General features: G+C 45.6%; 1 protein-coding gene across 1 annotated transcript in view; it reads left to right on the top strand.

Moving 5' to 3' along the window:
- Window positions 1–16,341, top strand: part of LOC137323047 (protein-lysine methyltransferase METTL21E-like) — a 31,904-nt gene that overhangs the window by 5,649 nt on the left and 9,914 nt on the right. The window contains exons 2-4 of the mRNA XM_067986430.1: window positions 7,171–7,223; window positions 11,580–11,737; window positions 12,040–12,157. Coding sequence (XP_067842531.1) covers window positions 7,190–7,223; window positions 11,580–11,737; window positions 12,040–12,157 — 310 coding nt within the window. The 5' untranslated portion in view covers window positions 7,171–7,189. The remainder of the gene's footprint in view (window positions 1–7,170; window positions 7,224–11,579; window positions 11,738–12,039; window positions 12,158–16,341) is intronic.

Raw genomic sequence — 16,341 nt, forward strand, 5'->3', positions numbered from 1 at the left:
AAACGAGTAATTATCAAAACTCTTAATCAGAGGTCACCTATGTTTATATGAAAATGAAAGACAAAATGTAATATTTGTAGTTTCAATATCTATAATTGATTACAGAAAAATAATTACTTAAAGTTTACTAATAAAGAACTTACTAAACAAAGGGCCTGTCATTCATTTTAGTACTTTGAAGCCTGTCCTAAATGCCTACAGCAGCAGAACTGAAAACATTTGAGGGGGGATTATAATTTCCCCTCCTGACGGAAACCAGGCAAAGCGGGATTTAAAATGGAGCGGGTCAATTTCCCACTCCACTCCCGCCCTGCAGAGACTTCAATGCCGCTGTTTTTTTGAGTGCCCACATTTATGCAAATTGGGGTTCTACAAAGTACCTGGACCCTGATGGCATTTTAACCACCCCAAATAGTAAAACCTGATCTGAAAGAAGGTAAAGTAAGTTTTAAACTTTCCCTTGTGGGGCCAGGAGGAGCAGGAGTGCTCCTCTGGGCCAGATAAGGGAAGTCTGGGCCTCTGTTACTTGGGGCTCCCCGCCTTCCCACCCATGAGACTTTGCCGAAATCCCCTTCCCACTCGCAACTTACCTGAGTGCTGGAGGGCAGCCAATTTTTAACTGCTGGTTTGCTGCCTCCTTCTGCCTGCTTTGGGTGGGCAATTAAAATCGGCCAGGCCTCCTGCCGCTGCTCCCACTCACCCAGCTGGTTTTCCAGCCAGGATTTAAAGATCCCCTTTGATCTGACTGCTACATATGATATGATCAGTGCATTTACGAAGATGTCCATTTCAATGTATTCAAGATGTAGAATTTCATTTAAGGGTCATAGGTGATTGACTAATACAGTGTGATGAATAGAGGGAGGAAAATACCTTCCATGGTAAAATAGCATGTGACTCTGGTATATATGTTTAGCAAACTCTTAAACTTTTTGTATATGTTTATGATTTTGCTAGAAATACCACAGCGATCAGACTCATTCTTTCACCTTAAAAGTACAGCTGATTGTTCTAATCATTTTAATGATACAACTAGTTTTGCTAATCTTATATTTGACTTCTGTTCGTGATGTGAAATGTTTGATGGCAACTCATTCAAGATGTCATTCAACATTCAACTGTCAAAGGCAAATGAATAATAGTGCTGTGAACAGAGAAAGGAAGTTGTCCTCCATGGTCAAATAGCCTGCTGACACTTGCTGTCTAGATTCACATGAAGAATGGGTGCTGGGGTAAGGTATGAGAGGGCTGGCAACACGTGGAATGATTCATTATCCGAGTCACTGCCTTCAGAAGAGAATGGGAGAAAAGATTGAGGGCCTGTTTTCATAACATTCTTTTAATTATGATTTTCAAGTTATTACCAATTGCTGAGGTAATGATGGGTTAAAGGTGAGTTAATAGTTTGTTCAACTCCAAGATTTTCAATCTCAAGACATTTATTAATGAGGTCACGAGAAAGAAAGAGATCTGGGGGTTCTGATCTCTAAAGGTTCATGACCAATATCTTGAAGCAATAGCTAGAACGAATAGGGTCCTACGGTGTGTTTGTAGGACAATTCAGTATAAAGACAAATTTTGTCCTTGTACAAGGCCTTGGTTAGGCCTCCGTAAGAATACTGTGTCCAGTTTTGGTCTCCTCACCTGGTTGATATTGAGGCTTTGGAAAGGGTTCAGATGAGGGCCACAAGATTAACTCCTAGTTTGAAGCATTTTAGTTACGAAGATAGGCTCAAAGAGCTGGGTCCCTACACTTCAGAGAAGCTTAGAGTAAGGGGTGATTTGATTGGGGTTTATAAGATAATGAAGGGAATAGATTGTGTTTATATAGACAGTTTGTTTCAACTAAATGTGTTAGTGAAGGCCAAGGGTCACAATCTCAAGTTGTGTAAGGCCAGAACTAGGTTAGATGTTAGGAGATGGTTCTTTTCCCAGAGAATAGTGGACCTGTGGAATAGGCTGCCGGTAGACGCTGATTTGCTGAATTCCTTCAAGCGAGAGTTAGACCAGTTTCTGGCTGGAGCAGAGGTCACCATGTGCAAAAGGTAGGCACTGTATAACATTTATCAGGGCAGAGTGATCTCCAGGACTAGTTTTGATCGCCTAAAGGGGTCGGAGAGGAAGTTTCCAGATATTTTTCCCCCCAAATTGGCCTGGTTTTTTAATCTTTTTTTTGCCTCTCCCAGGAGTTTATATGGCCTTCGGGTGGGTGGGAAGAGTATATATTGTGATGCACAAGGCATCACAGTTTTGTGGGACAGGCTGGATGGACTTGAGGATCTTTTCCTGTCCATCATTGTTCGAATGTTAAGTTTTTTCTAATGTCTGTGCTATTGTTATGTGGTGGGAACAAGCTGCTTCAGAATCTCCAAGGATTATTGGTTTTTTAGGTCAGATGTTTTGCAGTGGCAAATTTTATTTGCATAAATGATTTTGAGACCGATGTTCAAATTAGCTGCAGTTTATATTTAACTTACAGCATCCACAAAACAGCAACATAAGGTTGCAGACAGCCAGTGAAATGAAAGTCATTTTATTCATTCTCAGGATATCAGCATTATTGGCAGGCCGGCATTTATTGACCATCCCTAGTTGCTCACGAGAAGGAGGTGGGCCTGCCGCCGCCTTGAACTATTGAAGCAGTGTGACTCAGAAGGGAACTTGGAGGTGATGGCTTTCCCTTGCACATGTTACCTTTGTCCTTCTGCACCAGTGAAGGAGGGCGTGGATGTTTAGGCTAGTGAATGAGGTGCCAACTAAACGGGCTGCTTTGTCCTGGATGGTGTTGAGCTTCTTGAGTGTTGTTGCAGCTCCATCCATCCAGGCAAGTGGAGAATATTCTATCACACTCCTGACGTGTACCTTGTAGGTGGTGGAGATGATTTCAGCAGTCATGAGGTGAGCCACTTGCCGCAGCATACCCAGTCTCTGACCTTCTCTGGTATCGACAGCATTTACATGGCTGGTCCAGTTTAGTTTCTAATCAATAGTGATGCCCAGGATGTTGATGGTGGGGGACTTGGCAATGGTAATTCCATTGAATGATCTCTTTTGTTGGAGATCGTCATTGTCTGGCACTTGTGTGGCATGAATGTTACTTGTTGCATATCAGCCCAAGCCTGGATGTTGTCCAGGTCTTGCTGCATGTGGGCACGGACTGCTTCATTATCTGAGGGGTTGTGAATGCAACTGAACACTGTGCAATCATCAGCGAACATCCCCATTCTGACCTTATGATGGAGGGAAGACCATTGATGAAGCTGCTGAAGATGGTTGGGCCTAGGACACTGCCCTGAGGAACTCCTGCAGCAATGTCCTGGGGTTGAGATGATTGACCTCCAACCATGACCATCTTTCTTTGTGCTAGGTATGACTCCAGCCACTCTGTTTTCCCCCTGATCCCCATTGACCAGTTTTACTAGGGCTCCTTGGTGCCACACTCGGTCAAATGCTGCCTTGATGTCAAGGGCAGTTACTCTCACCTCACCTCTGGAATTCAGCTCTCGCGTCCATGTTTGGACCAAGGCTGTAATGAAGCCTGGAGCTGAGTGGTAGTGACGGAACCCAAACTTAGCATCGGTGAACAGGTTATTGGTGAGTAAGTGCCTCTTAATAGACACTGTTGACAACACCTTCCATCATTTTGCTGCTGACTGAGGGTAGGGTATTAGGGCAGTAATTAGCTAGGTTGGATTTGTCCTGCTTTTTGTGGACAGGACATACCTGGGCAATTTTCCATATTGTCAAGTAGATGCCAGTGTTGGAGCTGTACTGGAACAGCTTGGTTAGAGGTGCAGCTAGTTCTGGAGCATAGGTTTTCAGCACTACAGCCAGGATGTTGCTGGGGCCCATAGCCTTTGCTGTGTCCAGTGCATTTGTCCATTTCTTGATGTCACGTAGAGTGAATCGAATTGGCTGAAGACTTGAACCTGTGATGGTAGGGACCTCAGGAGAAAGCCGAGAAGGATCATCCACTGAGCACTTCTCACTGAAGATGGTTGCAAACACTTCAGCCTTGTATCTAGCACTCACGTGATGGGCTCTGCCATCATTGAGGATGGGGATGTTCACGGAACCTCCTCCTCCCATTATTGCTTAATTGCCCACCACCATTCACTACTAGATGTGGCAGGGCTGCAGAGCTTTGACGCATTGGTTGTGGAAATGCTTAGCTCTATCTATAGCATGATGCTTCCACTGTTTAGCATGCACGTTGCCCTGTATTGTAGCTTCACCAAGTTCGCACCTCATTTTCAGGTACGCCTGGTGCTGCTCCTGGCATGACCTTCTACACTCCTCATTGAACCAGAGTTAGTCACCTGGCTTGATGGTGATGGATAGTGAGGGATATGCCAGGCCATGAGGTTACAGATTGTGGTGGATTATAATTCTGCTGCTGCTGATGGCCAACAATGCCTCTTGGATACCCAGTTTTGAACTGCTAGATCTGTTCTGAAACTATCCTATTTAGCAGGGTGGTAGTGCCACATAACACGATGGAGGGTGTTCTCAATGTGAAGACGTGACTTGGTCTCCACAAGGACTGTGCGGTGGTCACTCCTATCCATGCTGTCATGGACAGATGCATCTGCAATGGGTAGATTGGTGAGGACAAGGTCAAGTAGGTTATTTCCTCATGTTGGTTCTCTCACCTCCCTGCTGCAGGCTCAGTGTGGCAGCTATGTGCTTCAGGACTTGGCCAGCTCAATCAGTGGTGGTATTATCGAGCAACTCTTGGTGATGGACATTGAAGTCCCTCACCCAGAGTACAAGGTTCCCCCTGCCCTAGCCCTGAACTCACAACTTTCTTGAGTTTCTCTCCAATCTCCCCTCATGCCCTCTCCAAGCTGATCTTGTCCATGAGATCAACCTCCTTCCCTCTCGACTCTATTCCCACCAAATTGCTGACCACACAATTTGCCTTCCTGGCCCCCATACTAGCTGATATAGTAAATGGTTCCCGCTCCTCTGGCACTGTCCCCCTCCCTTTCAAATCTGTCGTCATCACCCTCTCCTCAAAAAAAACCTATCCTCTGTCCTTGCAAACTACCACCCCATCTCTAACCTCCCTATCGTCTTCAAAGTCCTTGAATGTGTTGTCGCCTCCCAAATCAGTGCCCATCTTTCCCACAATACCACGTTTGAACCTCTCCAATCAGATTTCCGCCCCTGCCACAGCCCTGAAACGGTCCTTATCAAAGTCACAAATTACATCCTATGTGACTGTGGTAAACTATCCCTCCTCATCCTTCTCGACCTGTCTGCAGCCTTTGATACAGTTCACCACACCATCCTCCTCCAACGCCTCCCTCTGTTGTCAAGCTGAGTGAGACTGCTCTTGCCTGGTTCTATTCTTATCTATCCAATCATAGATAGGGAATTTCCTTTAATGGCTTCTCTTCCCGCTCCTACACCGTTACCTCTGGAGTCCCCCCAAAGATCTATCCTTGGTCCTCTCCTATTTCTCATCTACATGCTGCCACTCAGCAACATCAACCAAAAACACAATGATTCGGATTCCACGTGTATGCTGACGACACTCGGCTCTACCTCACCACCACCTCTGTCAACCCCTCCACTGCCTATGATTTGTCACAAAAATGGTCCGACATCCAATATTGGATGAGCAGAAATTTTCTCCAATTAAATATTGGGAAGATCAAAACCATTGTCTCCGCACTCCATTCCCTAACCACTGATTCCATCCCCCTCCCTGGCCACTGTCTGCAGCTGAACCAGACCGTTCGTAACCTCGGCGTCATATTTAACCCTGAGCTGAGCTTCCAACCCCATACCCTCTCCATCACCAAGACCGCCTTCTTTCACCTCCGTAATATTGCCCGTCTCTGCCCCTGCCTCAGCCCATGTGCTGCTGAAACCCTCATCCATGCCTTTGTTACCTCCAGACTCAACTATTCCCATGCTCGCCTGGCCAGCCTCCCAACTTTCATTCTCCATAAACTTGACCTCCCTACTTCAAAACTCTGATGCCCATATCCTAACTCGCACCAAGTCCCGTTCTCCCATCACCCCTGTGCTCGCTGACCTACATTGGCTCCCGGTCCAGCAATGTCTCAAATTTAAATTTCTCATCCTTGTGTTCAAATCCCTCCATGTCCTCGCCTCTCCCTATCTCTGTAACCTCCTCCAGTCCTACAAACCTCCAAGAACTTTGCATTCCTCCAATTTTGGCCTCGTTGCATCCCAATTTCCTTCACCCCAAAATTGGCGGGCGTACCTTCAGCTACCTAGGCCCCAAGCACTGGAATTCCTTCCCTAAACCCTTCCACCTCTTTCTCCTCCTTTTGTGATGCTCCTTAAAAACTCTTTGACCAAGCTTTTGGTCACCTGTTCTAATATCTCCTTATGTGGCTTGGTGTCAGATTTTGTTTGATAACACTCCTGTGAAGCACCTTTGGACATTTCACTATGTTAAAGGCGCTATATGAATGTAAGTTGTTATCGTTGAAACAAAAGTGTGAACTCCCTACTCTTCAAAAAAAAAAGTGCCATGGGATTTTTTAGGTCTACCTGAACAGGCAGATGAGGCCTCAGTTGATGTCTTATCTGTAAGAAAGCAAATTCCAGATTTATTCTTGTGTAAATTCTGACATCAGATGAGAAATTTAGAGGGTTACACATTCCATCGAGTTACATCTAAACTACAGCACAGAAACAGGTCATTCGGCCCAACTGGTCTATGCTGGCGTTTATGGTCCACACGAGCCTCCTCCCTCCCTACTTCATCTAACCCTATCAACATACCCTTCTATTCCTTTTCCCTCATGTGCTTATCTAGCTTCCCCTTAAATATATCTATGCTATTTGCCTCAACTTGTGGTAACGTGTTCCACATTCTTACCACTCTTTTGGGTAAAGAAGTTTCTCCTGAATTCCCTATTGGATTTATTAACAACTATTTTATATTTATGACCTCTAGTTTTGGACTCACCCACAAGTAGATATGTTTTCTCTAGTCTACCCTATCAAACCCTTTCGTTATCAGGTCACCCCTCAGCCTTCTCTTTTCTAGAGAAAAGAGCCCCAGCCTGTTCAGCCTTCCAAAAGTGTTTTTTATATATATATATATATGTGTGTATGTGCTTTATATTATATGATAAGTTTGTGTGTAGATATTCAAATCCCAAAATTTTTTTTTAATCTATGCAGAGATTTATAACTTGGAACAATGAACAATACAGAAAAGACCAGCATTAAGGAAGGTATGACAAATTAATATCGCAATAAGAGCAGGACTTAAAGTAAAAAAAATGATACGTGGAAGGCTCTGATATTTATCTATACTGATGACAAGCTCTGGATTAAGATGTCAGCGTAGAATGTCCTGAGTTCTAAAAGAGGTAGTTAATCATACAACTACATCCACTCAAATACTTAAACACAATGGTCTTAAGCTTGGTATTTAATTTCACTACACATTTTATTGTTTGAGACTATTCTATATGCAAATTCAATTAATTTTTTTAAGCAAAAAAACTCCCCAAAAATATTTTTCTTGTGATGACAAACATTAAAAAAAATGAATTCACAATGACATGATTAAATATATGCCTTTTTTTCTCCAATAGCTATCACAACTGTTGCCTTTGTCTGTGTCTCTCTTTCTGTCTTTGTCTGTCTCCATCTGATTTATAACATTTGGTAATTATATTGCATAATAAGGAGAGAAAGTTTGGAAAATCCTGATGGAAACCCACTAATGCATGCTGGGAAATACTGCATGTGCTCAGATTGTATGGGTGTGGTTAGTAACTATCCAGTCACAGCCTAGGCTTTTAAGATGGCTTGAACCTTGAAGTAAAAACTTTAATGAAAGCAGTGGAGACACAAAAGACAATTTTATGGGCAAACTTTTAATGTTTTATGTTGTTTAAAGCCTTATTTTGGAGATTACATATTTCAATTAATGAAAAGCAAATGATGGATGAAAGATGTTGGAATTTTTTTGAACAATTTGATTGGTTTACTTTAACCTTTCTTTTATTTGTAGATACTCCTGACTAGCCACAATAGTTTCTCATTTAGTAGTTTTCTAGTCACTATCTTCATTTTTGATTCATGTTTCCTGCCTCTTTAGTTTTGATTGGCTCAAAGTAAAATTAGCAGCAAATCAGCAAAGTGTGACAGAAAAGTGTGATGGAAAAAGCATGACAGAAATAGGAAGTATTTACTTACAGGAAGTAAGTGCTACATTTACAAGAAGTACACTCAATACACATGACTTTTAGTATATTACTAGCAGTTCTCCCATAACATTAAAGGAAAGAAAGACAAAAACGAACATTTGTACATATATGTAAACTAGCTGTGGTGTTGCTCACAGTGAGTTGGAGGATATGTTTTTTATAAAAATAAGGCTGTTATGCTATGTAGGACAGAAATCCATGGTCACTGTTTTATAGGACTAAAATTGCTTTTTTATTACAAAGTATCCTGGGATTATTTTAACCAGCCAGTGTTTTGGGAATTATATTCTGTGATTGCCGTTTATTTTGTGAAAACCATAAGTGAGCGGCCTTTAATATATATTCCTTTACCTATATATTTAATTCTTCTCCTTTCCCATTTTAAAAACTATATAGCATAGTACATAGTACATAATACATAGCAGACTGGTATGCAAAATGTACCAGATGGAGGAAGGGGTTCCTGGGCCCCAAAAATCCATGGGACATGATCCCAACATTTACACCAGGATTACAACAGTGTTGACTCTGCTGGAGTGCATGGGGTCCATGGGAGGATGTCTAATTTGTTGGGATCAGAGGCGCAAGCACCACTACAGGCATATCTCTGGTGCTCGTCTGCCCATGCTGATGGAAAATCCGGTACTTGGCCGGCTTTGAAGGGGGGGGTTACCCAGGACCGTCCCCCCTCAGAATCCATGCATTGTTCCCTCAGCCCCCAGGAAAGGAGGTTGAGACTTTCAAGGAAAAAAATAATGAAGGTATAAAAAGACACTGTAAAATATGTCATTTTTGATGTTTTCATTTTGCTTAAAACCTCATTTTGGACAATGGAAATGTCAGTTATTTGTGGAAAAATGACAGATGAAAAGTGTTTTAAGTGATTTTCTTTTGCTAGGTTCTCCTGACTGATCATTCAGGGCTGGTTGTTTTCATAAGTTATTCGTAGCTTCTCATTGGCAATTTTCCAGTTACTTTCCTTATTTTTGATTTAAATGTTACCTGAGTGTTGCTCTTTTACTTTATGAAGGTGTTGATTGGCTTAATATGTGATGGTAAAAGTGAAATCAGAAGTGTGACAAATAGACAGTGTATGTTAGATGCAAGACTTTTGACACATGGGGCTCGATTTTACCGGCGGGTTTCCTGTGCGTTTCCAGCGGGGGGGGCCCGAAAATCCCGATATCCAGGCACGTGACCGGATCGCGCCACGATCCCGCCCACTTCCGGGTTCCCCGATGACGTGCGGGGGTGCGTGCGTAGCCCCCGCTGGTGGGAATCCCGCAGGCAATTAAAGCCAGCGGGATGCCACTTGAGTGTATTTATTTCGCTTGTTCAGGTCATTAACTGATCTGATTAAGGGACTGTGTGTGATTTTGGAGAAACATGGGACTGTTTCACACACTGGGGGAAACAGTCCTAGTTGAACTGGACGTGCTGCAGCCGTCAGCCTGTGGCAGCTGCAAAGGTCCATTTGACAGGTGGGGGGAGACCCTCACCCATTGCAGGAGGCCGCTCTGTCACTTGGGACAAAGTGTGGCCTCCACCACCCCCCTCCTGACGGTCAAAGTCACCAACCTGCACACTCACCCCGGGGTCCGGAGACATGTGCCTACCTTGCGGACCCCCTCAGATGTACATATTGCGGATGGGGGCCGTCGTAGCTGCAGTCATGACCCCCTCGGAGGGCGAACAGCATCACCAGCCTCGCCATCCACGCCGTCCACCTCTGACACGTGGAGCTCCACAACAGAGTGCTGTGACACATCCACCTGTACAGCAGGAGGGAGGGCTACCGCAGAGAGAGACGCGTCGCAGAGGGCACTACCCTCGCCACAGGGTCCACAGACCGAGGCGAAGCTCCCCGGACCTCTCCGAGCAGCAGTGCACAGGGAGGCGCAGATTCACTCGACATGTAGTCGTGGACATTTGCAGCCTCTTTCATGCCGAGCTGCTCCTGGCTGGCCCCAGCACCATCTGCTTACCTGTCGCTGCCAAAGTCACCACTGCCCTCCACAACTTCTCCTCCGCATCCTTCCAGGGTGCAGCCGGGTACACCGCCGATGTCTCTCAGTCGTCTGCGCAGAAGAGCCCTGCAAATACACCTGCACCTACTCTGCAGTGACACAATGGGTGGCATCAGTGGTGGGTCCTCATAGTGATACCCAGGAGCGGGCATTATTGCACAAAACAGACAGGATTCGCGGAGACATGGCAGTGGTGGTGCCAATATAATGTGTGATGTGAGTTGTTCTAAAATTCAATATAGGTAACACCCATGACAAACCCTCAAACACCCTTGTGCATCCCCTTCATGCTCACGACACGTTTGCCTTACGCTGCCTACTGCACATATGTGATACATGCCCTGTGGCTGCAGCACAGGTGGTGGCAGGTTGAGTGAGGCTGGCCGTGAGGGAGATGCACGAGAGGGTGTGTATGGGATAGAGCCATGGGATTATATGAGGGTTGGGTTGCGTGTTAGTGGCGGGGTGAGTACTCGCGAGGTGAGTAGGTGCAGGTAAGATGAGGATGGGGTTTGAGTGGGTATGAGGGGTGATGTGACAGAGTGGTGTTGGCGGTGCCGAAGGAGATGTGGGGTGGGGGCAGTTTTGTGGCAGACGGAGTGTAGGGGAAAGACTACGTGTTCTCACTGTGGCTGACCTACTGCGGTCATTGGAGCGCCTCCTGCACTGTATGCAGGTGGGCGATATGTTGGTGGTGCAGGTGACCTCCTCTGCCCCCTCGAGCCAGGCCTTCTTGGTGGCAGAGGCAGGCCGCTTCCTCCCGCCCGCCGGGTGGAAGATCTCTGTCCTCCCCCTCCTCCTCATCCCATCTGGTGATACCTGGGGTGAGGCATCATTAAACTGGGAGCAGCCTTCCCCCTGGGCTGCTCCATGCTGTAATGTGTTCTATTGGTTGCAGCATCTGTCAGTGGAGGACTGCCCCTTTAACTAGAGAGCCTCCAGCTGACAGATCGTACTGCGCATGCGCAGCCCGCCCGACGCGCAGACCAGCAGCGCGGAGCCCGGAGGAGCAGGTAATTGGATCCAATTAGTGGATTGCCTGCTACGATCGCGCGGGCAACCCACTAATTTCACCGAGCGTGTTGACCACGCTCCCGAAATCCAACCCGCCGGAAACCCGCAGGCCTGGTAAAATCGGGCCCATGATATAAATAGATGTGCAAAATTAAAACTAAATACAATTATCAGACAGTAGAAAAGTGATCATTTTTATTCACAAGTGTTTAAACTCCCAGAGGTCTCTTTTTGTGTGATAGGTAGTTAAGTAATTAGCATCAATTACAATCCATACAATGCTCATTAATATTTTGTCTTTGTAATATTTAAGATTTTCCTTTTTCTTCAGAAAAGACTGAAGATGAACATATATCATCAGAAATCATGAAAAGACGATGGGTGCCAAATGTTTTCAAAAGCATATCCCGGGAGTGCTTTAAATTTGCAGGGTATGAAATCAAAATTACGGAGGCCACTGACTGCTATGGAGCTTATGTATGGCCATCGGTAAGCACTGTTGTCAGTTGTAAAACAATATGGCTTAGTAATTACTTTTGCTGATATTAGTGGCCAAATGCTTAATGAATTTGTGTGCCAAATTCATTAGTGAGCAGAAGAATGTCATACGGAAATGTTAAGCACTTGTCCACAAATGTCACCAAAAGTAATTTCCCAGGCTTATCTTTTGTAATTTCCGGGTCTTGACATTGACAGAATTTGAAATAAAAATACCACTGCCAGCCATAGAATAAAATATATTAAACTGCACAAAAGAAACTAACTCATATTTCTATTGCTGCATCACACAGGCCTTGGTGTTGTGCTATTACCTGGAACACAGCCAAAAAGAGAATAGTCTCATTGATCAAAATGTAATTGAAATAGGATCAGGAACAGGACTGGTGTCAATTGTTGCTGGTATACTTGGTGAGTAAAGGCCATCTTTTAAAATAATGTCTTACGTTCATATAGTGCTCCTCACATAAAGGACTGTCTCTGAGCATTTTACAACAGGGAGATGTGGGCACTGAACAGGAATAAAAGCAATTTAGGAAGGGAGACTAAAGCACTGCTAAAAAATATAGGTTGATACTGCTTCATGGAAGATTTCTGAAGGTAAGGAGAGAAGTGGAAAAGCAATTTGGTTTTACAACAACCACAACAACATCTTGCATTTATATAGTGCCTTTAATGTAGTAAAACGTCCCAAGGCGCTTCACAGGAGCGATTATCAAACAAAATTTGACACTGAACCACATCAGGAGCTATTAAGATAGGTGACCAAAAGCTTAGTAAAAGAGATAGGTTTTAAGGAGCGTCTTAAAAGAGGTAGAGAGGCAGAAAGGTTTAGGGAGGGAATTCCATTGCTTAGAGCCTAGACAGCTGAAGGCACGGTCGCCAATGGTGGAGTGATTAAAATCGGGGATGCGCAAGAGGCAAGAATTGGAGGAGCACAGAGATCTCGGAGGGTTGTAGGGCTGGAGGAGGTTATAGCGATAGGGAGGGGTGAGGCCATAGAGGGATTTGAAAACAAGGATGAGAATTTTAAAATCGAGGCGTTCCCGGACCGGGAGTCAATGTGGGTCAGCGAGCACAGGAGTGATGGATGAACGGGACTTGGTGCGAGTTAGGATACGGGCAGCAGAGTTTTGGATGTCCTCAAGTTTATGGAGAGTGGAAAATGGGAGGCCAGCTAGTTTGCAAGGACAGAGGGGTCAAACACGGGTCTTTTGAGGGGGGTGATAATGGCAGATTTAAAGGGGAGGAGGGGACAGTACCTGAGGAGAGGGAACCATTAACATAGGAGCCAGGAAGGGAAGTTGGGTGGTCAGCAGTTTGGTGGGATTAGAGTCAAGGGAGCAGGAGGTGAGTCTCATGGTCAAGATGAGCTTGGAGGGGGCATGAGGGGAGACAGGAGAGATATTAAAGAAAGATGCAAGTTCCGGGCTAGGGCAGGGGAGAACCGTAGGAGAAGTTTGGCTTGGTGGGCTAGGGGAAGGGAGGGAAGCGGCAGATGCAGCTGAATGGATGGTCTCAATCTTAGTGACAAAAGTCCGAGTTCCTCGCACTTATTGGAGGTGAGGGTGGAGGGTATAGAGAGGATAATTTTCATTTGTTCTCAGGATGTGGGCAAAGTGGCAAGACTGCATTTATTGCCCATAGTTGCCCTGAGGAGGCAGCCATGGGCCTGCTTCTTGAACTGTTGCAATCCGTGTGCTGATGGTGCTCCCACAATGGTTAAGTAGAGATTTTTTAACGTATTTATTCTTGGGATGTGGGCAACACTGATATTTATTGCCTATCTCTACCTGCCCTGAGGGCATTAAGAATCAGCCACATAGGGTACATTTTAACCCCCAAGAACGGGTGGGTTGGGGGCGGGTGGGACATTAAAGTAACAGGTCTTTGGAGCGGGACCACATCCCGGCTCGAACTTGCCCACTTCTGGGTTTAACCCAGGTAGGTTTATATCCGTGTGGATAGCAGACACCAGGAAGTTCCGCCCCCACTTAAAGCCAGCAGGCCGATACTTAAATGGGCAATGTACCTCATTGAGACACTTGAGGTACTTTATATTTTGTGTATTGGAACATTAAAATGAATTTAACCTTACCTATTTGGGTTTCCCATCGCTTCCGATTTACATCAGGTGAAAGCAGGTGGGAAGGGCCGGATCCATGAAGTGAGTGCCTTTATTGCACTGCTTGTGGGCCTGAAGGAGCAGGAGTGTTTCATCCAGGCCCAACAAGCTCACCTGGTCAACAGGCCCCTTGCGATCAGCAACCCCACCACCACCACCCCCATACCTTCTGATGATGGACCCCCCCCCCCCAACCATGGTGGACCCCCATCTACCTCTGACTCTTCACCTGACCTCCAATCTTCGTTCCGGGCCCCTGATCTTCTTCCCGGCCCCCCGAGTTCCGAGTTCCTCCCTGGACCCCCCCCCCCACCACCACCACCACCACCTCCCGATCTCTTCCCTGGCCCATGATCGATCAGGCTGGTTGCCGGACACAAACCTGGAAGTAAAATTTATAAGCCTCATTAAGGCCGCCCACTTACCTTCCACATTTCACACCCGAAAATCCTTTCCACCCCACCCTGCTGCTCCCTTCCCGGCTGGAGGTGAAAATTCTGTCCATAGTGTGGGACTGGAATTACATGCAGGGCAGACTGGGTAGGGGTAGCAGGTTCCCTTCCCTGAAGGGCATTATTGAACAGATGGGTTTTTATGAAAATCTGACAACCTTTACGGTTATTTTGTCTAGTGCCAGCCCACAAATTACCATATTTGTTGAATTCAATTTCACAACTTGCCATGATGGGATTTGAACTCACTTGCTCCAGCTTGCTAGTCTGGTACTATAACTGCCATGCTACTACACCCTTATCGGAGGTGTGGGTTTTGACCCAGCAATGATGAAGGAATGGTGATATATGTCGAAACAGAATCGTGTGTGATTTGGAGGGGAACTGGTAGCTGACAGTGTTCCTATAATGTTGCTGAGAGATTGCGGGGCTGGGAGATGCTGTTGAAGCAAGCTTGGTGAGTTGCTGCAGTGCACATGGCCGATACTGGAGGAAATGGATACTAAGTCCAGTGGCAGGGGTGGCAATCAAGTGGATTGCACATTTCTCTGGGGTTGCGTTTCGGAGGACAGGGATGTAATGGCTGAAAGATCAGCCTCTAATAGTGAATAGGGTAGGGTTCAAGCATTAATCTAGAGTTAGGGGAATCAAGGGCACAGCGTGGGATGTATGGCTGGAGATTAGACAAATAAGGTGAAGCAAGATCATGGTGGGATTTGTAGTCTTGGGCACAGATCGCAAAGCTGAGTGGGGCACAGGGAGCCAGTGGAGCTGGTTGAGGACAGGTTTGATAGGTTTATGAGACTTTAAAAGTCCCACAGGTTACAGAATTATGGATTAACTGAAGCTTGTGAAGCGTGGAGATGCGTAGGCCCAGAGAGGAGAGCATTTGTAAAATTAACCCTCACGGTGGTCAGGTTGTCTACAGTGTAGGCAAGCAGATAGCACTAAAGGGGAGGCTTGATGCATACATGACGGAGAAGGGAATAGAGGGATACAGGGGCAGAGTGGGAAGAGGTGGAGTATAAACACCTGCACAGACCAGTTGGGCCGAATAGTCTATTTCTATGCTGTAGATTCATTGTAATTCTATGTAATATTTCACAGATTAGAAATCTGTCTTGGCAGCAGACTAGATGGGGTACTAAACTCAAGCAGAATGCTGAGTCTCTAGATCACAGTGCAGGGAGCCTGGCCAGGAACACTATTGGCTGGAGTTGCAAAATCTGGTCAGGCAGCAGCTTTCAAAGGGAAAACCAGTTTTTGTTGTGACAAGAAACCTTTTGCAGCAGAAACAAATGGCTGCAAGGAGAAATATGGGCAAATCTGCCCCATTCACTGACGACGTCTTGGAGGTCCTGCTGCAAAAAGTACAGCAAAAGAGATCACCCTATTTAAGGCAGAAGACCACCATTCTGTGAAAGCTGAGGTGCATGCAGTATGGAGAGAGGTGTCTGAGTGAGTCAATTTAGTCTCCCAAGTCCATCGTTTCTAGGAGCAAACAAGGAAGAAGTTCACTGGTATCCGGAAAAGTGCCAAGATAAATATATTCTCCTTTGCTCCGTCTTGGAAGGTGTGACCCCAATGGAGATATTTCTGTCTTGCTCCCTCAGGGAGAGAGCATGCAGCTAACATTTACCCCTTTTTGCAACAGTCTTTTTTCTACAACAGAAGGTGGGGAGCACAGTTGCAGTGGGGATCCTTGCATATAGTAATTCTAAGTTCAACTTGCATTGAGTGCTGCCAGCGGAAACACTATACTAGATCATTTGGAAAGTCATGGTCTAGGGCAGGGGTGCAGTTTGAGTGCTCAGTTAGTTATCTTCCTAAATGTATTCTACTTACAGGTCAAAGCTGTGCACAGTCACAGGGAGAGGACCAGGACAAGTGGGGCACCAGCTATGTTAAAGCAGCCCAATGAATATGAATCACAGAATGTTTTGTCATAGAAAGAGGGTGTTTGGCCTATCAAGTCTGTGCCAGTGTTTTCCTCCATGGGACCGACCGAATCTAATCCA

The sequence above is a fragment of the Heptranchias perlo genome, chromosome 6 (assembly GCF_035084215.1).
Source record: "Heptranchias perlo isolate sHepPer1 chromosome 6, sHepPer1.hap1, whole genome shotgun sequence".
NCBI lineage: Eukaryota > Metazoa > Chordata > Chondrichthyes > Hexanchiformes > Hexanchidae > Heptranchias > Heptranchias perlo.